The sequence below is a fragment of the Stegodyphus dumicola genome, chromosome 11, assembly GCF_044657685.1.
Source record: "Stegodyphus dumicola isolate Sdum_Otavi_A_Nest chromosome 11, ASM4465768v1".
NCBI classification, from domain to species: Eukaryota; Metazoa; Arthropoda; class Arachnida; order Araneae; family Eresidae; genus Stegodyphus; species Stegodyphus dumicola.
Window position 1 is genome coordinate 83,702,441 of NC_140778.1, and position 23,304 is coordinate 83,725,744.

The 23,304-nt window shown below is 33.8% G+C and overlaps 1 protein-coding gene across 2 annotated transcripts in view; it reads left to right on the forward strand.

Annotated features, from left to right (window-relative positions):
* Positions 1–23,304, forward strand: part of LOC118179911 (MAM and LDL-receptor class A domain-containing protein 1-like) — a 49,234-nt gene that overhangs the window by 4,857 nt on the left and 21,073 nt on the right. For both annotated transcript variants that reach the window (XM_035349069.2, XM_085826938.1), the window contains exons 2-5: positions 11,524–11,667; positions 11,811–11,834; positions 19,307–19,492; positions 21,477–21,608. In XM_035349069.2, the coding sequence (XP_035204960.1) occupies positions 11,524–11,667; positions 11,811–11,834; positions 19,307–19,492; positions 21,477–21,608 (486 nt within the window). The remainder of the gene's footprint in view (positions 1–11,523; positions 11,668–11,810; positions 11,835–19,306; positions 19,493–21,476; positions 21,609–23,304) is intronic.

Genomic DNA, 23,304 nt, shown 5'->3' on the forward strand with positions numbered 1-23,304 from the left:
GTATTATATCAAAATAAGAAAAGTAGGGAACTTATCTTTTTTGGAAGAACAAAAGAATGAAATACAAAATGGGTGTAAAGAGAGGCTAGGGTTTGCCTGTTTGGGGCTATTGGCGATACAAAGTTTTAAATCTTCCAAAAGTGGAATTCTTAGTAAGGTTTTTAAAATCAAAATTGGAAAGCAATGAAGTAATGCCAGTAAGAAAAGGAGAAAAAAGAGCAAAAGTTAGAAAAGTGTCAAATATTTACATTATGCGCTTACAGGACAGCTTAGAATATAATAGGTTCTCAGTTAATAAAAGTAAAGTCAAGAAAAATTGTGCAGTAATTGCATAATTACTCTACAAACCCTTTTAATTCATCCTTCTGTTATTTGAGTTTTCGGATAAAAAATGTCATTATTTAAAAAAAAAAAATTATAATACTGTGTAGTCCAGTTCAGCTTTTTGAAGTTAACAGTTAATAAAGTTAATTGGAATTTCGTTTTATTGTAAAATTATATTAATAAAAAATATCTCTTGCTGTTGTTTTTTAATTTCAGTGCACGCATTTTTAATTCTGGCAATAAGTTCTTTTAGAATATAAATGTTTCTAAAAGAAGTAAAACTTTTTCATAAAAGAAAAAAATTCAATTTTTCAACAATTTAACTTTCAAACTGGTATTCTAACATCATTAAAAACGTTAGTGCAAATACAATTAGTTATTAATCAAATTACTTATCACGTCAAATCAGATTTTAGGAGATTTAAAACTTTTCCTCGCCATTTCGGATCGCCAATAGCGCCGAACAATCAAACTTAAGTGTCTCTCTTCCTCCCATTTTACATTTCATTCTTTTGTTCTTCCAACAAAGATAAGTTCCCACCTTTTCTACTTTGATAAAATATTTGTTCTCAATGAATAATTATTTTTGTAGATATGACCTGAGTTCTGTTTCTAGTTTTATAAATTATTATGTTTTAATTTGAATTTTAATATTAGGTACATTGTATATATCACTATTGATTTATTAGGCAACTTATTTCATACAAATTTTGAATTTACATTAGCATTTCTTATAAAAGGAAAGCGGCTGTGTAGAGGAGGTCTTCAGAATGTTCGAATGAACTTATAATAATTAAATAATTTAAAATGGTACATGAGCTAATTTTGGATCAACGGAAACACAGTGGCTAAAGAGTTCAACTGAGATCCGAATCTACTTCCTTTTGAAAACGTTGAATCATATTTTGATCCCATTCCTTTTCCTTTCCTTTTATATATATATTTATGTATTTCTATTGTTTCCGAGATTTTTTTTCTACTTCAAACATACTGAGTTGAAAGGATTTTTCTTATATTTTTATTCGGGGATTTCGGTATTGCAGTGGTCTTAAATTTTCCCGTCTTTATGGAGTTTCTGCGGAATGTTTTACTTTTTTAGTCTCTCTGTCTCTCTCTCTCCCTCTCTCTCTCTATATATATTATTCTTGTATGCTAGTAAATTGTTCATTTTTTGCTTCCTATAGTTAAGGGTTTTACGCCTTTAGTTGATTTACATGCAATAGTTGTAAAATAAACAATTTAAAAGTTTTAGTAGTGCTAAGCCTAACACGGCCGTTATTTCTTACATTTTTAACTCTCAGTTGAACAGTGAATTAAGTCAGGTTGAGCATTAGCTGCAGTGTCTTTTTGCCGAAGGGGAGCAAAAGTAAACTTTCAGTTTCACGCACTTAAAAATCTGCCGTCCAGCCTGCTGGCCGAATTGCTTGGTTTTGCACAGAAAATCTAATTACAATTGTAAAAATTGTGGTTTTAACTGTATATGGTGTTTTATGTTTTTCTATATTTTGCAATTTTCAATAAAGATACTCTGAGCTTTGACGTATGTTTCGCTTGCCGCTAAGTGAGAACTAAATTCATTGAATGAGAAATGCTTCTCTAATGAAATTCGAGGAAATAAGTTTAAATGAAATGCAGCAAAAAACGTATATAATTTAATAGGCTGTACATGGAAAAAATATGGATGAGATATTTAATATTTAAATTTTAAAAAATCAGTATTGTGAAAACTGCTAAATTTAACTTTTATACAGCATTCCGATACTTACAGTTTTATTAGAAAAAAATTACTATTATCATAAAAAATAAACTAATAAGAGTTTGACTCCCGTGCGACGAAGACCGAATTTTTAAATTTCAGCTACATTTGAATGCCACTTCTATTCCCGTTTTGTTTTGAGATAAAATATAAGGAGTTAATTTTTGTAAGTACGTCTGCATTAATATCATTTGATTATGGGCTGATAGATTTTCCTCATGGACGAGGCTTTAATTCGATATAAAGCATGGTTTTAAATTCGAGTGCAGGAAATGGATATGAAAAACTATCAAACAGCACAAAAACATTGCAAAAATTATTCTTTAGTTTACAATAAATTGTAAAGATAAGTTTTCACGTAAATGCTATTTACATTACCGTACTTTTTGTTCAATGCTCAGGGAAAGTTCTACTTTCTATTTCTTTTTTTTTTTTTTTTTATTTATCTATTTATTAGAAGTTTTAATGTTGTTTGGAAAAATCGTAATGTTTTAACAAAAATTTCTGCTTTTCAAGCTTTTTGTTGGACATGTTACATTCATTCTTACTCTAAATCGGACTATTAATAGCCAAAGGGATTGGATTATTCAATTATGGCAAAAGCACACGAGGGCTATCTGCCTAAAAGGAGGGATGCCTTCGTGAAGGACTTTCTAAGGGAAACTGGCTCGTATACACCTTACACATGGGGAAAACCACAAAAACGCCCATGCAGCCAACCCGTTCGCGGGATTCGAACCTCTGACCGAACTACCAGTGCTCAGCGTCTTTACCGCTCGGCCGCTGGTCGGCGCTAATAACCAAAGGGAAACTGAGTCAAACTACTGCTGAAGTCTGGTAGTTTGACTCATGTTTAAATTCCGGTGAATAGGCTGGCTACAGATGTTTGATGTTTTCTCTAAATATAAACATATGTAATTTTCGATGTAGTTTCATTAACCAGTTATTTTATGTTAAATTGCTTTCCCATATTTCTGGTTTCCCATTTTCTGCCAGAATATAGATTTCTATTTCGCGTGTATTCATATGAGGTAGAAAGGAGGTAGTATTTAAAATAAGGTTTTAGAGGGTAGAATCAGAGCGCGTTCTGCCTGCTGTAGGCCACGTTGCTAATTTGATTCTCTAAAGAGTAGCAGTTATTCTTGCCACTAGGCTGATCACGCCGTCTTTAGGTCAAAGCCAACTTTCAACTTTCGTATTACAACTCTGAGTATCCTTTAAACTAACTTACAGTCACTTAATCAAGTCAAATCCATTATCTCTGATTTAAGCCATAAATGCTGGCTTCTGTAAGCTTCAGTGGTGCCTTCTGTTAAACTTTTAATTGAATAAAATAAAAAAGTCCTTTATACTCTTTCCCAGTGTCTGTGGCACTTTACAAGACGTACTGATAATTCACTTAATTTCTTTAGAAGTTTCGTACTTTGATGCTATAAAAGAACACTAAACTTTACAAAAACGAGCCAATTTCCCTCCAAAAGTCTCCATAAAAGCGTTCTTTCCCATGTGTATATAGCTTTTGAGAGTTTTGGTTTATAATGGTCCAACCAACCACCTCCCTCTGGCTTACATGTGCAGTAATGTTAGTGATAAAATGGTTATTTGATTAAATTACGTTCAATAAGTAATAACAGTTACTATGTATTCAAAAATTAAATTAAATAATTCGACTCCTAAATGGATTTATCCAGTCTGTAAATTTACTTAAAAGCATGGAAAGTGTATAAATATTTCTAGTGTGCTGTTATAATTGTAGGATTTTATTACCCCCTCCCCCCTGCATTTCTTCAACATCGATCCTGACGTCACTTCCTGATTTCTCCTTCTAGCGCATGCGGGATAAGAATCTCAACTTTGCGGGCCTGCAAGAAACTGTTTTACAAGCTCATGCACACATTCTGTTCATCGCTCAGATTATTGTCATTCTGATGCTGAGCATATATTTTGATTTGTAAAATGAATATATTCTTTGCAAACTTGTGTTTAATAATCATCTAAAACACCAAGCAGATAAAAAAAATTTGAAAGGTTTCAGATTTTAAATTATATCCAAAGCGTTTTTTATAAGGTTTTGTGTGTTACCTTTATTTATTTATTATCATGCTTTTTGCACTTAAACCATAAAATTCAGTTCAACAGCAATGCCGCAAAATAGTTTAAAATGAGCATATCTTTAGAATTTCCAATACACAGTTCCGCGAGCTGGAGATCAAAAGGTTTTTTTTTTTCCCCAGTGTGTTGCCATTGCTCGCTTTGAAATCGTTGAGTTTGTTAATAAAAAATTCATTAAAGGTTTACAAAATATGAAACCGATAATAAACAATTTCAAATTTCAAAGTTGGTCTTCTAGATGCCCATATTCGTAGGAGGATTACGTCATTCAAAATTGGATGGCTCTAGGTACCGTTGTTTTATCACAATGCAAGAAACATACATACATTTATGTAGATTCTTCATTATTTAATTTCTTCAAATATAATACAGGGCGATAATATTTAGTGGCAACAGTTTGTAAAGCGAAACGGACATTTAGAGTGATTCAACGCAAAATCGCAAAACGAAAACAATAGTCCTTCTGGGACAAAGCCCCTTTGGACTAATGATAAAGAACAGCAATATAAATTAACTGCGAAAAAAAAGGCAATAGACATGAAATGATAGACATGGAGGCTAATGGATATTTCATGTTGGAATGCGGATGGGATGGGAAATGAATGAGACCTTATCTTTGAAATTCAACACATGGAATATTATTATAGTAACATTTGATAAGCACTTGTCTGTTTACGCTGATTAGAAACTTCAGTCTGTTTTATAAATACATACAAAATGGGTACATTGCTATTAGGTTATCAATAAAGAATTATATATATGTTTGCAATAGCAGTGTAGGTATATATTTAGAGCTTTATAACAGAGGTAATTTAAAAGTGCTTTATGATAGTAAATGTGAAATACATACTATCATATCTCTTTCTGAGATACTTGTAAATAGAAAGATATCGAAATTGTTATTCAATTCAGTTACAAAAATAAAAAGAATAAAATTTCTTTTATTTTAAGTGGAGATCGCAATTTTCGGACGTTTAAAAAATCGATTTTTAGCCCGAAGGAGACTAGCCTAGAAGGGTTTATACTCTCAAAACGGGATTTTGCGTTGAATCGCCATAAAAGTCTGAATCACTTTTCAGATTGTTGCCACCAAATATTATGACCCAGTATAATATTTAAAGAAATTAAATAATCAAGAATTTGCCTTAATGTATGAATGTTTTTTGCATCGTTATAAATCAACGGTACCTAAAGCTATCAAATTTTGAATAACGTAAACCTCAGTTCGAATATGGAAGCTTAGAAGACCGAATTTTAAATTTGTTTTATTGTTTATTTCATATTTCCTAAAACTTTAACAAATATTTGATTAAAATATTCAATGATTTCACAGCGGGCAACACTGTACGAGAAAAAAAAACATTCTTATCTCCAGCGCGCGAGACTGTCTCTCGGAAAGTATAAATATATGCTGTTTTTAAATGTTTTATTGGGTATTTCAAACTTTGTGAAACTTAAACGAATTTTCGATTAACAAAATCAACGATTTCGAAGCGAGTAATGGCAACACTATATAGAAAAAACATCTTTATCTCCAGCGCGCCAGACTGTCTATAGGGAATTCTAAAGGTAGGCTGTTTTTAAATATTTATTGACGTTGCTGTTGAATTGAATTTTAAGTGGTTCAAGTGAGAAGAACATGATATTTAATAAATATAAATGTAACACACAAATTGTTTTTAAAAAAACGCACTTTTGGGAATAAGGCAAAATATGAAAGCTTTTAGATTCTTTTTAGTCCAAAGGGGCCTTTTTTCCTGAAGGACTATTGTTTACGTTTGCGATTTTGCTTCGAATCACTATAAACGGCAAATCACTTTTCAAACTGTTGCCGCCAAATATTATATTTGAATATTTGGCGGTCCTGTATTATATTTGAAGAAATTAAATAATGAAAAATCTGCATAAATGTATGTATATTTCTCGCATTGTGATAAAGCAACGGTACATACAGCCATCGAAATTTGAATGACGTCATCCTCCTACGAATATGGGCATGTGGAAGACCAAATTTGTTTTATTATCGATTTCATATTTTGTAAAACTTTAAACGAATTTTTGAATAACAAACTCAACGATTTCAAAGCGAACAATGGCAACACTGTATGGGAAAAAAAATATTTATTTCCAGCCCGCGATACTGTGTATCGGAAATTCTAAAGACATGCTCATTTTAAAATTATTTTGGGATATGGCTGTTGAACTGAATTTTATGGTTTAAATGCTAGGAGCATGATATTTAATAAATAAAGGTAACACACAAAACATTAAATAAACGCCTCTCTGGACGTAATTTAAAATCTGAAAGCTTTCAGTTTTTTTTTTTTTTTTTTTTTTTTTTTTTTCCAAATTTATTTTTTATATTCGTTTAACATTAATTTAAAGCAAACCGTATCAAAATCGGTCGAAATTAAGGTTTATATTGCCTTAAATGCATTCTCGATTTCCTTTCAGTGTCTTTCGCAATAAACAAAGTACAGACAGTGTTTACACATTTTTAGAACGATTTCGGGGCCATTTAATTAATGTTTAAAATGCAAAGAGTACTTTTTTAAATGTCTGATTTCTGAATTAGATGTCTGCATTGTAATTTCCACGATAGGAGGGTTTTTATAAAATTTCAAGGGTTATTAATATCGATTTCTCTCACGCTAATTTCCAGAGTCCCGTCAACCCTTGTGGATTTGCACATTGAAACAGTTCCTTTCATGATATTAGGGACCCAGTAGTCCATGGGTGAAAAGTCAGGGCACTTTGTAGGAAGGCTGACTATATTCCTGCAAAGTCAAACTACTGTATCAGTACTGTATTATCAAAAGTACTGTACAAAAGTACCAAAATCAAAAAAAGTAGTATGAAAAGTACGCGACTTAAAATATGTATTAGATTTATATATAGCATTGTTCTAATATGGGTATTTTGACACCAAATCGGACTTTTTCTGAAATGACATGCCATTTGTTTTTCCATATTTCGATTTTACGACTCAAATTATGCCAAACTGCAAGTTTTGTAAAAATCGTACTAGCAGTTTTTAAAAAATTAGCTCTCAAACTTTTAGATCCTCAATGTTAATTGAATTGGATACATATTTATTAATATCTCTTTTTTAATTAATCTTATTTGATTCTTTATTTCATATTTCGAAATTTAAATTCTGTCCAAATAAAATTCACTCATTTTTTATTATTTTTTTTTTCAAAATTTGTATTTTTAAATAGTTTTTATAAATTTTTCAAAAACATTTTCTAATTATAACCTATAAAAGTTTTACCATCACTTTAAAACTGAGGTATTTCTAAGCATATCTGCAAAAAATGAGAGTTTTTCGTTCAAAATTCCCTAAGATTTACGTGAATTTACATATTGGCGCGTTTTGAAATTTGGTGTATTTTTTACTACCATTAATAGCGCCAAATGTATTTTATGTACTTTGTTAAAATTATTTAAAAGTATGAATGATGACTTTTTTCCGCTCGTGTACAATGAAAAAAAAAAAAAAAAAAAAAGGAAAGGAAAATAAGGTTGCCATAAATTAAGAAGTTCACAAGTGAAATATTCTTGGCTCAAACTGAAAAAAAGGCTCCAAGTTTTTAAATTTCTATATAGATTTCTCCCAAAAATTACAAAATTTAATACCAAGGCATAAATTTGAGTCGTAGAATCGAAATACGGAAAGAAATTGGCATGTCATTTCAGAAAAAGGTCCGATTTTGTGTCGAAATACTTATATTAGAACAATGTCATATGTAAATCTAACATATATCCTAAGTTGAGTTTTCAAGACATGGAAAACGCAATTTGAATTTCGTCAGTAGGCCAAGTGTCTTTTTCTTTTCTCTCTCTCTCTCTCTCTTTTTTTTTTTTTTTTTTTTTTTTTTTTTTTTTTTGTCCCGCAGTGTACTATACAAGATTAAGCGAAGCAAAGTGGAAATCACATCTTCATACCTTTACGTGTTGGGTCATCCGACAAATTTTCTGCGGTTTTTCTGATCGAAGCGTGTTGTCTTCTAATTGCTCTAATGCGTAGTGAACTTGACTGAAGCGAATATTTACATATGGTCTTTTCTGCTCACCTTGCATAATCCTATCATGTATTGTGGTATAAATTTTGTTTCAGTATAGTGCTAAGAATGAAGAACACGAAAGTTAATTTTTCGTCGTTTTTAATAACTTTTATTTTAAATTTCTAATGTGGGCACCATATAACTTCTTTCTACGGCCTATTAAATTATACACATTTTAGCTTCACTGTATTTAAAATTACTTCCTCGAATTTCATTAGAGATATATTTCTTGTTCAATCAATTCAGTTGTCACTTCTCGGCAAGGTAAAAATACGTAAAAAATCAAAACTCCTTCATTAAAATTGTAAAATGCAGAGAAACCTAAAACACCAAATACAATTAAGACAAATTTTACAGTTAAAATTAGAGTTTCTATGCCAAAAGAAACAAATCGTCCAACGGGCAGGAATAACCAAATTTTCAGTGTACAAAATGTCAAATCATCTTTTGACCCCACTGGGCAGCAGAATTTTGAAGTTGATATACCAATAGACTTAATTCACTCCAAATGTAAACAAATGTCAGCCTCGTTAGGCTTAGCGCCACTTTTAAATTTTTGATATTTCTACAACTACTGCATGGAGATTAATTAAAGGCATAAGAACCTTAACCGGAACATAAAAATAACATAATTTAAGCAGAAAATGCACATATAAGAATCTATAATAAAATAATACAAATCCAGCATATAAGAATAAAAAAAATCTGAGCTCACCGAGCTGGGTAACAGAGTGGGCTATTTTGAAACGATTAATTACGAGAGATAAGAAGCGAATACCATTTCAAGAGAAGATCATGGGACAAGCCTAAAGAGTCTCCTTTAGTCACACCAAGACGGGTGCTGCATCCTGAAATGTGATGCTTTATGTATGGTATACTAAGAATTGCATACTGTGAACTGTTGCCAACAAATAAGAGTATAAATTTGGAAAGATACTGCTTTCAGATGATAGATCTAAAAGCAGTGTCTTGCCAGTATAAATCCCAGTATAAATAAGCAATATAAATCGAAGCAAAACCACTTAGCTATCTTTGAGTTGTTATCTCCCATTATGTCAAAGCTGGGCCCAACATTTCAATGATTGCCAGATGAAAAATGTTTTCTGTCTTCCCCCCCCCACACACACACACATTTACCAGACTTTGCCCTCTTGGATTTTTATCTCGTCCGGCCTTTCAAAATTCTCTGAATCATCTGTAATTTATTGTTAAACAACACTTCGATATACGTTTTACAAATAAATTTAATAACTTTTTTTAAAAAATAATTTTTCGGCTGTCTCAAAGATGACGAAAGATGAGACAATAAAATGGTGTTTATGTAATTCAATGAAAGTTTTTATGCTTTTGTACAGCTTAATTTGTATTGATCAAAAATCGCAAAACGTTTTGGATGGCGTAATGTTTCAGAAACCACCCTGAAAAATATCAAAGTCTGTGCGCTCATGTGACATTGACATCAGCTTATTGAAAATCATTATTTCTATATTTTTAGCCCAAAGGGCATTATTCCAGAAGGGCTATTAATTTCGCTTTGGCATTTTGCGTCGAAAACTGTAAAAGGCTGTATCACTTTCCAAATTGTTGCCACTAAATATTAGAACCCTGTATTACACTTCAAGAAATTAAATAATGAGGAATCTGCATAAATGTATGTCTATTTCTCGCATTGTGATAAAACAAAGGGACCTAGAACCATTCAATTTTGAAAAACGTATGCCTCCACCCAAATATGGGCATCTGGAAGCTCAAATCTGGAATTTGCTTTGTTACCTATTTCATATTTTGTAAAACTTTAACGAATTTTCGGTTAACGAACTCAATTATTTTAAAGCCAGCAATGGCAACACTATACCGGGAAAAAAAAAAAAAAACACAGTCTCGCGCGCTGGAGATAAAATCATTTTATCTCGCGCGAGACTGTGTATCGGAAGTTCTAAAGATATGCTCTTTTTTAAATTATTTTGTGATACTGCTGCTGAATTGATTTTTATGGTTTAAGTGGTGTTGTACCTCTCACATACAGCGAGGATAAGTCTGGCAACAGCTGCAGGAAGAAAAACTTGGCAGTGCTGGAATGGCAACAGCGGATGATATTCTATAGATTTTAATATTTTGATTTTGAGTCGATGTTTCCTTTGCGATACTATTGCGTTAAAACATTTGAGTTTTGGGTGAATGAAATGGAATTCGCTGCACCGCTGCGGATATTAGTAAAATATATTTAGAAAATTAGCTGCGTTGGAAAGGATGAAACCTTGTGTTTGAATTTGCGGTATTTTTCCTCCTAAAGTTGCGTCGAGTTCAGAATATTATGCCAGGCTTATTCATGCTGGTGCAGATAAGTTTAAATTTTTGTTATTGTGTTTATAGTATATAACTTGCAAATATATGAATAGAATTCTATAAAATAAACATTTAAAATTCTGGAATGGTATTTTAAAATTTTAGATGTAGAGTATTCACATTGCTATGTCAGAGCCAGTGGCAATCAGGTGTAAAGTAAAATTGTTTTTGCTCCACGACATAACAAGTGGGAAGAACATGATATTTAATAAATACGGGTAGTACACAAAACGTTAAAAAAAAGAGCCCCTTTTATAAAGAGGGCGTAATATAAAATCTGAAATCTTTTTTTTTTTTTTAATGGATTTTCAGAATACTACTGGGGAAGCACAACCTGATTATTGCCCCAAATTTTAATGAGCCCTTAAATCTCCCCACAGAAAAAAGAAACGTCCAGGAAAGTTCGTATTTTGGTGCGTCTGAAAGAAAATTGTGCCTGTCCAACACATGCTTAAAAAACCTTGTGTAAATATGCCTCATTTTTATCCTCTTCATAGAAGGTCAAGGAAATTCTCGGTTTATTTCTCAAAAGAAATTGATTGCATTCCTTAAAACTCCACTTAAAGGCTTATCACATCAAAAACAGTTTCAAATAAAGATGATGTTTATAAAACCTGAAATTCGTAAAGAATTAAAACTCAGGTCTTCACTGTACATATTCTAAGTGCTTTCAAATAGAGTTACTCAACGATGGTATACAGTTCAGATATTTTACTTAAAAGAAGGAATATTGGAATTGTGACCTCCAGTATGTGACTTGAGTATTAGATTACGAAATCACGGCATTAGTGTAGTGTAACATTAATGCTGTAACTTCGTAATCCACCTGTAGGAGCACTTCGTATAGTTATTATCTTTATTCTCGTATATTACCTTTATTCTCGTAGCGACAATTAATACATGATCTTCTATCTCTAGGGGAGGCGATTAGGAGAGTTAGACCTACATCCTTATGTGGAAACGATGAGTTTTTATGCAAGTCTGTTACTCGTTGCATACCTATTGCATGGAGATGTGATTGTTCCAATGATTGTGATGACGGAAGTGACGAAGAAGACTGCGGTACAGAGAAATTATTTGTATCTTCCTTTTCCCTTTTCTTTTCAAATGCGTACTTTTTTTTTTTTTTTTTTTTGTTTGCTCAGCATATTAAATTTTATTTCTCATTTCGTAATTTTATTTATCTCATTTCTTTACTTTTTCAGAGTTGGCGTGTCCTACTACCAGATGTGAGTTAATTTACTTTCATTATTTCTTGACATGGATTTAAGTAATGTATATATAATTAAAGGGGAATACTCCTAATTAAAATTCTTATATTTCAAATTAAATTAAGAAAGCTAATAAAGTAAAAGAATTACAATTCGAAGTTTAAATAAATTCTAATTTACAAATTCGTAATTTTTAAGTAATATTTAAAAAAAAGGTTTTACAAATTTTAAATAGTTTCAGAATTTTTTTAAAGTATTAAATAGTAAAAGGAAAATCAGCATGAAGTGTGTTCTCCATTTATGTTCACTGGGCTGACGAAAATTCTCACGATGTGGCACCAGTGCCTTTACACATAAACAAAATATATGTAAGTCTCTAATAAATCAGACTGGATCGAATGTAAAGTAATAAACAGAGGAGCGTTATTCCACACAACGTTTATTGACGAACACCAAAGACGAACTGATACATATACATAATTATGACATCACAGTTTCTTTTTACATACAAACACTATCGCCATTTATTGGCAATCTAAGGGTACATAATCCTAAACTTAACACTCCCCCCCCCATGCATCCGTAAACAGATGCATCAATTTTACTGAACTTCAAGATTATAAAGTATTTCAATTGGTCTTCTAACAAAACCCTTATACAACTGAATCTCACAAGATCTAACTCTATCATCTCTTCCGTGAAATAATTCATTAATCCTACCTATCTTCCAGTTACAGCGTTTCACATGATCTTCTCGTACAAGTACAACATCATTAACTTTAAACACGGGAGAATTCTTTGGAGGTTTTGAAAACATGACTAATCTTAATTCTAACAAATATTCTTTATAAAACCTTTTCCAAAAATGCTCTAATATTAATTGCCTATGCTTCCATCTTTTAATCAACTGAGATCTTGTAGATTCTAGTTTCATAAACAAAATATGTGCAAGTCTTTAATAAATCAGACTGGATCGAATGTACAGTAATAAACAGAGGAGTGTTATTCCACACAACGTTTATTGACGAACACCAAAGACGAACTCATACATATACATAATTATGACATCACAGTTTCTTTTTACAAACAAACACTACCGCCATCTATTGGCAATCTAAGGATACATAATCCTAAACTTAACAACACGAAACTAAAGTGACTGTGTGGTCTGGCATTGGAAGCACATTCGTTCTCGATGTCTACTTCTTCGAAGAGGTCACTTCCGCAGGTATGAAAACGTGCTCCATCACAAATATTCTATGCAACAATGTTGCAGATTTATAACAGTGAAATGCCATTGTTTGGATGCAAGAGGGTGCTCTTCCACACGTCGCCACACGTGTTGCACAAGTGCTGCAACAACACTTTGAGGAGAGTTATAGATTTCCACTGAGTTTTACTAACCAGTTATTTTAATTTTGGTATCTTTTCTGAATTCTCTTATTTACCCTCATATTTCCTTGCCAAGATGCAAATTAAGTAGGCGAACGAGAATGTTTAAACGGTTGAAACAAAAAGGCTAGACAGAGCGTGATTTCGCTATTGAAGCGCACGTTTTCTATTTTGTCCTCCAGCTGTTAATCTTAGTAGCGACTACACATTCTGGTCGTCTAGCTAATATATCGTTGGTGTAGATTTCTGAATCAGCCTGTTAGATTAAATTAAATTGAGTAGTCTATCACTGCATCTTACCTTTTGAATTCATTGTTAAATTACTTTTAACTTCTCACCGCAACCATTCGTTGCTACTGTTAAGCATGTAAGTCTGTACCTTTCTGTTAAAGTATTGTGATCAATAAAAGGGCTTTTACACCCTTTCCTCGTTGTGTTCATTATTACGCCTGTGAAAGAAGTCGCAAGGTTTTTGACATTGAGATCTAGGCACATTGCATGGTACTGTTACAGATTTGGTATTTAAACAGCTAACGTTTGTAGAATTATAAATTAAATTATTTTATTCCCCGTACAGTGCAGAGCGTAACGAATATTAAGAGAAAACTAAGCCGGAAAATTAAAAATGCAAGAGCATTTAACATTTAATAAATAGACATCTCGTAATTGTGTAGAGACATCAGGATTTTTTGGAAGCAAGAGAGATGAAAAATTAGCAACCGCCTTCACCGGGAATCGAACCACGGACCTCTAGAATACCGGCCCAGCGTGCAGAACCACTACACCATGAAGGTACGCTAGGAAAGCGGGAGAAATACCTCATAATTGTACTGTTTTGCTATGCAGAAAAATCGAGAAAATAGATTTTACCAGAATACTCTCGTGCGTGATTAAAAAGCTTTTAAAAGCTGGAGGAAAACATCTCAATTCAGTTGTTTAGAAAACTTTGTTGTTTACTGTAGTGGATTCGCAGTGAAATGGGGTTAGCTTTCTCTGCTTTGAATGGTATTCTGTAAAATGTTTTAGTAGCTTAAAATATAACTACTGTGAGATATTGCTATATTGTACGAAAATCTCTGAGAAAATTTAAGCATTTTGTATTTATTCTTGGGAAAAGAATATTTTTTTTTCACCGGACTTGTGCATTCAACTTATTACGAACCCGTACGCACGCAATAATAGGTAACTAAAAGAGTTAGATCTCGTAGAGTCATCTTCCGTAAAATTTGTTGATTCGTAGTCACCTTGATCTACAGCCTCACCTTCGATGGATTTCTGGTTCTGAGGTTATCTGAAATCTAAGGTGTGCACATCAAATTCACGATGTATGTGAGGTTTGAAAAATGCCATTAAAACGTTAAATTGTTAAATTATACTGATTCCTCCTGCGTGTTACATCCATCATAGTTATCAACAATCTCCCGCATGCAATATGTTATCGTCTGCAAAAGTGGGAAATTGAAAACTTGAAATTTTAATAAAAGTTTTTTTTTTCCACTGATTCTTGGGTTCCTCTCCTTTGCAAATATTTTGCGCAATTGATTTTCATCATACGTTTATCGTTCTAACGCCACTTATGGTTTTTCAATGGGCTGGCCAATTTGCGCTGGAAAAATGGGGGTTTCGAAATTCGAAGTTTTCACTGCAACCCTAAACGAGAGAGCTCTTTTGTTTTAAATCATATCAATCTCGAGTTCATACCTGCAAATAACAATATTCGAAATTGCATTTCAATTGGTTGAGGGCACCAGGGTTCCTATATCGGGGAAATTTTTATGACCACCCTGTACACTTTTTTACGAGCATTCTTCTCTCATACGAGGATAAATTAACTGAATAGCGAAAGGAAAGGCGATGGGCTCAGTAGAAAACATGGGTGAGAAAAGCGTAGGTTATTATATCGATATTAGATTAAAAATAGAGAAGTGTCTCAAGAAGAGGAAATTTTCTCCTCCTTGTTCAGTCGCTTTTTATGCCCAGTTACAGTTTAAAATAGTTAAAAAGTAATAGTTTAAAATAATATTCAGCAGCTGCTTTCAAAATAGACAAACCAAATCTCCTGTCTAAAAAGAAATCTGAAGTTGTGAATTTTACTAGCCTCAGAGCTTTTTAATTCTGCAAAATAATTTACACTCATGTCCATAAATTAAAGATAATTCGGAGTCACGCGGAAATCGAACTCTAAAATAAATATATCACCTGTAAAATCACTACACACATCTTCAAGAATCATATGCAAATTTCAGGAAGTAACAAGATGACGCCGATGGTACGTCACAATGACGAGAGTGTAAGAGAGTGATATATAACGAATACAGGCAAAGAAGTAAAATTGTTCGCAAGCGCTTTATAAGCATTTCAGTGCAATAACCGAATAGTTATGACACAAAGGACGCATTTGGATGATTTTTTACGTGGTAGAATTATCGGCCGTCTGAAATATGGGCGTATCCAACTGGAAGTATCAGACGAACTTGGAATTGCCCAGAGTGTAATCCCCAGGCTTTGTCAACGATTCCAAGATAAAGGTAATGTGAGTAGACGTTACAGCACAGGTCGCCCCAGAGTTACAACGCCGAATGTGGACCGGTATTTGACAGTTACTGCCAAAAGAAACAGGCGGAGCACAGCCTCAGACCTGTCTCGTCAGCTCTCTTCAGCCACTGGTACGACAATTTCAAAGCAGACCGTGTACAGACGCTTAGGGCAGATTGGTCTATATGCTCGTAGACCTGTCAGATGCGTTCCACTTACTGCAACTCACTGTCGCCTGCGGTTAGCCTGGAGTAGACAGCATGCATTGTGGACACCGCAACAGTGGGCTTGTGTGAAGTTTTCCGACGAGTCCAGGTTTAGCTTGCAGTCTGATTCTCGTCGGACTTTCATATGGAGAGCTCCAGGTACCCGTTACCACCAAGAAAACATCATTGAACGACACCGTTACGGTGGTGCAGGAGTGCTTGTTTGGGGTGGAATTATTCTGGGTTCCAGAACTGACCCGCATGTTTAAATTGGAACCATGACAAGCCAAATCTATCGGGACGTTATTCTGGAACAACATGTACGTTTGTTTCGGGGCGCCATGGGCGCACAATTTGTGTTTATGGATGACAACGTCCGTCCTCACCGTGCAAACATCGTAAGCGAATGCCTTCAATCGAGGATATCACCCGTATGGACTGGCCAGCATTCTCACCGGACTTGAATCCATTAGAGCACGTGTGGGACATGCTTGGCCGACGAGTTGCAGCACGTCAACCTCCTCCTACATGTCTACCGGAACTTCGGAGAGCATTGCTTTTTGAGTGGTGTAATATTCCCCAAGATCAGATCGATAATTTGATACTCAGCATTCCTAGGCGTTGTACGGACTGTACTGCATCAGCTGGGAGACATATAATGTATTAACAATCATACCAACCATGTAATATTGGTTTTTTTGTAAATAGGTTTTTTTTTTTTTTTTTTGTAATTTGCTCCAGGGAGAAAAAATCGCTATTTTTTTAATAATATCAAACATATAGCATCTTTTTTTACTCTTTACCTTTTGTTTAATAAATAAACTTAACTAAACTTAATAAATAAACTTTGTTTAATAAAAAGTCAAATTTGTTTCGCTTCTAACTCTTCTTTTGCCTAATTTTGCATTATCCTTAATTTATGGACATGAGTGTAAATTAACTGTTTCGAAGTAGTAAAACACCTTTATCAATAAAAACAATAGCAATTTTGTTTTGCAAATTGACTCTTTAAAAAATTCTTAATAAATTTATAATCGGATATGACTTAGATTATCCGATGAAGAAAAATATCAAAATGACACAACATTCCCGATATTGATTCTTTGTTAACTTGGTTTCTTTCCTACCGGTTCATTCCACAATTTTTTGGTTCAAAATTTGCTACATACATCATCCAAAACTCAGAAATGAAGAGAGGGAAATCGCTGAACCCCCCCCCCCCAGAAATTTAGAGTGTAGATAGAACTTCACTTGGATGGTTTTTTTCTCTTCTCAGGGCAGTCTTTGTCTAGCCCTGACTATTTAAAGCAAATTTAACGGTGAAAAGCACATCCCATATCTCTAAGTAATTGTTTCATCTTACTACGTTTGAATCCTAGAAGGGAAAGAATATAATGTGCAAAATATTTCCTAAATTTCTTCGTATGTATCTAAAACATGACAGTGTATAAAAAATACAAGTGACGACGGTCATATTAAATTTGAACAAATATTTTCGTTATCATAGGACGTTACGATCTATTTAAATATATGGCAGATTACATTTCCGTGAGAAATGTTCACACTTGTTACGATAAAGAAAAGTCACTTACCATCCACAAATCCTAATCAGGTTTTATTATTAGGTAAAAGTATAATTAAGTGAAGAAATATGCAAAATGTGAAACTTTTTGTGCATAATAATTTTACAATTTTTCGGGAAAATGAATTCTTAATACGTTTAAATTTAGTCGGTTTAGTGCGATTTGTTTTAATTTAAGTAATTTCATCTAAAATCTAACAATACAGGCAATGTGTTTTTTACTTTTTTTTGTACGAAATAAAGGAGGTATTGAAATCGAGAAAAATTTCGGATATCATACTTCAACGAAATCCGTTTCGTTCGATCTCGAACCCGATGGCTCAGATTTTTATTGTTATATGTTGGTAAATAGTGCATGTTTTGCTTTAAAAATGATAGAATTATGTTGTTTTTATATTCCGGTTAAGGTTTTTATGCATTTAGTTAATAACTTGCATGCAATAGTTCTAGAATTACCTACAATTTAAAGGTTTGAATGACGTTAAGCTTAACGAAGCCGCCATTTACTTACAGTTGAGACTTTTAGTGTAGTGAATTAAGTCAGTATGGCACAAACGTCAGTGTCTTTTTGCCGAGTGAGCCCAAATGTTAACTTTCGATTTTGTGCATCAAAAATTTTGCCTTTCTGCCCATTGGTGGAATTATTTTTGACTAGAAACTCTAATTTTAATTACAAAAATTGTTTTTCAACTATTTAAACTGTAATTGGTGTCTTAAGTTTTATTGTTTTTTTTGGGGGGGGAGGGCCTTGCCGCGAAAGGAAAATTGAATTGATTGAATGCAAAATATATCTATAATGAAATTCGAAGAAATATATCTAAGCGAAAGCGGCGTGCAGCAAAAAATACCTATAATTTAATGGGTCGTACAAGGAAGTCATGTGATGTTCTTCTTCAATGGCCAGACTGCCCAGGATGGGCCCTTGCCTTCCTCAGAATCGAATTCCAAGCTCTTCTATCTCTGGTCATGAACATCCAGTTGGTTATTTTTAAAATTCCTAAGTCTGTTTCCAAACAGTCGAGCATTTAAGTTTAAGTCTTCTTCTTCTTCGGGTTCCGAATGCTTTGGCCGAGAAGATCTTTTTAGTTACTCGATTTTCATCTATTCCGCACAGGTGTCGTGTCCATTTAATTTTCTGAAAACATATATATTACTATATCTGTTTCTTTAAAGTATTTATAGAGTTCAGAGTTAGTTCTTCTTCTCGAGATATTGCAACATTTTATGCCAACAAAAATACTTCTCAAAATTTTTCTTTCAAAGACAGAAACAACACTTTTAGAAGTTATGTGATATCCACGTCAAATATATATACATATTTTTAATACAGAATTTTTCTGAGATTTAGAAAAAAAAATTGTATTCTTCTTTTAATGGTTCACCGATGGAATAGTTTTGTAAAGTAATCATTGTACTTTTCCTTCCGCAACTTGTAAATGTTGGTGTATTTAATTATGGCAAAGCACACTAGGGCTATCTGCCTAAGGGAAGGGATGCCTTCGTGGAGGAGTTTCTAAGGGAAACTGGCTCGTATACACCTTACACATGGGGGAACCCACGAAAACGCCCATGCAGTCAGCCCGTTCACGGGATTTGAACATCGGACCGAACTGCCAGTGTTCAGCGACTTTACCGCTCAGTCGCTGGTGGGCCTTTGTAAATGATATCCTTTGCATATAATCGGTGAAATTTTGGTACCATTTTATATATTCTAACAATTGTTGAAAGCTTATTTACTTATTCTATTTATAAATAATCACATTTTTCTCCTTCAGCTTTGACAACTCCTAGCACCATTATACCGTATATAAAACACACTACCGAAACAGAGAAACCCCAGAAACCATGTCCTGAGGAAGGTCATAAACTCTGCGATGATGGCAAGGCATGCATTCCTGCTCTCTTGGTGTGCGATGGAGTTCCAGATTGCCCTGATGGTTCAGATGAAAAATATGGATGTGGTAATAAATCATTATAATTAAAGAAGTGCAACATTATTGTAAAGAAAATTGGAAGTAGGTTCTCTCTTTTAGTTTAAAGAATCCAACGGAAGTGTGAGGATATTATAGCACAAATAAAACAAACAAAAGATTTTTCACGCACATTATTTTATTAGTCCAAAAGGGCATCTTGCCCTGAAGGACTATTAATTTCGTTTTGGCATTTTGCGTCAAAATCTTTAAAAGGCTGTGTCACTTTTCAAGCCTTTGCCACCAAATATTAGAACCCTTTATTATATTTAAAAAAATTAAATAATGTAGAACCTGCATAAATGTATGTATGGTTCTCGCATTGTTATAAAACAACGGTACCTAGAGCCATCAAAATTCGAATAACGTAATCTTCGGGAGAATATGGGCATGTTGAAGCTCTAATTTGAATTTGAAATTTGTTTTATGATCGATTTCAGATTTTGTATCACTTCAACGAATTTTTGATTAAAAAACTAAATGATTTCAAAGCGAGCATAGGTAACACTGTACGAAAAAAAAAAACATTTTTATCTCCAGCTCGCGAGACTCTGTATCGGAAATTCTAAAGATATGTTCATTTTAAAATTAATTTGCGATATTGTTGTTGAACTAAATTTTATAGTTTGAGTACGTTGAGCATGATATTTAATAAATAAAAGTAACACACAAAACGTTGACCTTTTTTAACCCTTTTTTATTTATTACATTTAATTATTCAAAATGACCCTATGAAAAACTGGCCGATGATATGAGAAATCGGATATATAATTTAAAATGTCTGCAGATTTATTCCTAGTAAATGTTAAATCTACAAATGAACTGACAAATGTACTCCGATAGTTACTTGGCACCGCAGTGAGATTAAAATAATATTTCATAAAATAAAATGCCTTTTCATTCGGGATAAAATACAGCAAAAACCACCTGAACACACTGATTGTCTATGCGCAACTGCCTATCAGGCAACTTGGCCACTTACAGGAGGTAGTGCATGCGCCCGGGGAGCTTTGACGTCACCAAAATTGCGCTATTTTTGACGCGTTACTAAGCCTAACTCTTCGTCCAATTTTTATGTTTTTCGTTTGCTAATGTGCTCTTTCATCTATCAAATGATGTGTTTAGGTTGATTACAACATTTGAAGTTTTGATTATACGAGCATTCGAGCATACCTCAAATAGCATCTTAATTTTTACTTTCTCATCAGACCGTTGCTGAGGAACGTAATCCTACATTAGAAAGAGCTGAAATCTGAAATGGTTCTGAAAGCAAATTGTTGCCACCAAATATTATTGCCCAAATTATATTTAAAGAAATTAACAAATGAACAATCTGTATGAATGCATGCTCTAGGTATCATGAAACAACGGTACCTAGATCCATCAAATTTTGAATAACGTAGTTCTCAACCCAAATATGGACATCTAGAAGCCCGAATTTTGAATTTCGAATTTGTTTTATTATCGATTCTAATCTGGCACTCATGGAAAGATTGAATAATGAAGTTGGTATGAATAGAACAGTTATGGAACATTTTGAGGAAAAACATTCAAATTGCTTTTTTCAGGAACACACTAAACGCTGGCAAAAGCATATTGAAGTACAAGAACGTTATATTAAAAAATAAATTATTAAAATTTCTTTTAAATTCTTTTGAAATTACATCTGACCGAACAATTTTATATCTACCTACATAGTTACTATATTATTGGCTGTTGCATTAAAATGGGCACTTCAAGGTCGTAACAACCCTACCCTCACTTACGATCGTAACTCGTATCGTCATCACCTTGCAGAGAGAATTAGAAGATTTTAGCGAATTACAACATTCGGCCTTTTCCCCGCCGCAGTTACTATGCTTATGAGGCACATAATTTTTTGAAGGAGGGCCTTGAAGTGCTTGTCCTAAAGTAACAGATTATAATGTAACAACATCACTTTTTATATTACGTTATCCTTTTTTGCAATCCTTAGAGAATTCAAGTGTATGTGCCGAAAATTTCTTCTTCTGCAAGCACAAAAGCCCAATTCCCTGTGTACCGAGGGATAAGCTGTGTGACGGTGTAAACGATTGTTCTGATGGATCTGACGAAAGCATTTGTGGCAGTAAGTACAATTCTAATTCTTACTGAGTTGGAATCTGTTCGCAGTTTGTTTATTATTATATACTTCATATAAATTAAATCGATTTCGGTTATACTATTTTATGCTGATCATTGGTATTAAAGAAACATTTTTAAGGAAAGACCGCATTTCCTGTGCTTTTGGGATGTAAAAGTATAGCATGTCCAGTTAGCAAGCTAGAAGATCCTTGATTGAAATCCAGAAGAAGGTACTGTTGATTTTTCAAGCTTCTTTCTCCAGTAAACTTAGTAGCGTCTACAATGTCTGTTTACTTGATTTGTAAATAACTATTGTTTCTCCTTCGGTATTTCCCTGGGGTCGACTCAGGTTTACCCTCGAAGTGCTGGCTGGAGTCTGTACTTAGCCTCGGCACCACGGGAATATAAGTTTTCCTCACAAGACCGTTGATCATTCGGTGGTAAAGTCAGGCTCGGACGGACTGTACTGGAACTGTCTTGTCTGCCACTGGTCTGTGGGGTCGCTACATATTAAATATTAAGGCTGTCCTCGGAGTATTGCCCCCGTCGGTCGCAGGACTGGATTTAGATTTGACGAGATGCTGAGCTGTTTGAGATATGGGGCTCTTTATGAGGGGGTATAAGGCAATGTTTTATATGTTATATGGTACAATTTTTGGGGGTGGTCCCCAAGAAAGTGGAGGCCCTAAGCTATAGCTTGCAGCTTATACGTAAATCTGGCACTGGTCGGTCGCATCGGGTAGACTGATGTAGTCATTTGTTTTGACCATTTGGTGCCTGGTTGACTTGATTTGCATTATTCAGAGCTTAGCTTTGCTATCTCTCGCTGTAGGGGTGCTGAAGGGTACTGTTTTAGTCTAGTCGATGTCCTAGCCCCTCACTTTGGCAGCCAGTCCGTGGCCCGGTTGCCCGACGTTGACCCGACGTTAAAATTAGCTTGACTTTGTTGTCTTTCACCTGAAGTATCTGGGGATGACTGATGTAGTCCCTTCCCTTAATTTGCGACTTTTAACGTGGCTTTGCTGTCTGTCGCCCCAGCTCGTTCACTAGGACCGCGATTCCTTGGAAAACCCCAGAGTGGAGTATGAAACTTGTAAGAGCGTTTAGCCTAGTTCTGAGCTTCATCTCTAGCGTACCGTAATGTACTGTTAACTCTTCGTGACACAATTTTTATTTTTGTTTCATGTAATCGTTTAAGTTTTAAATTCCCTCTTACCTTATTTTGTCTTCCTTATGTCAGAAATATTTGCTGAGACCAAGAACGCTATGCAAACTCAAGTCACGCGTAAATACGAATGATTCATATTGTTGTACAACAGAAGAATCTCTCCATTAGTGGCGAGAATCTCGCCAATGGAAGAATCTCGGCATTATGTTCAAGAGACAGTATTCAGTAGATTATGAGCTTCCCATTGAAATGTTGAGAGTCTATCAGGATAGTAAGCCAGACTTATTATAATTGCTTGTAACATTTTAGTGTAGTTTCCATTTATGGAATTCTAGACCTTCTAGATTCTTTATGGAATTTTTGTAAATTGTTGAGGAGATCTAATTTTAAAGTTATTTTCGCCAGACACAAATCTTTATTTTATATTTTAATGCTTTAAGACCTATATCATATGTTAGGAACATATTAATTTAGGGTTGATTTAGTCTTACTTAAAGACCTAACGCTTGGTCAAAGTAATAAATCGCTGACG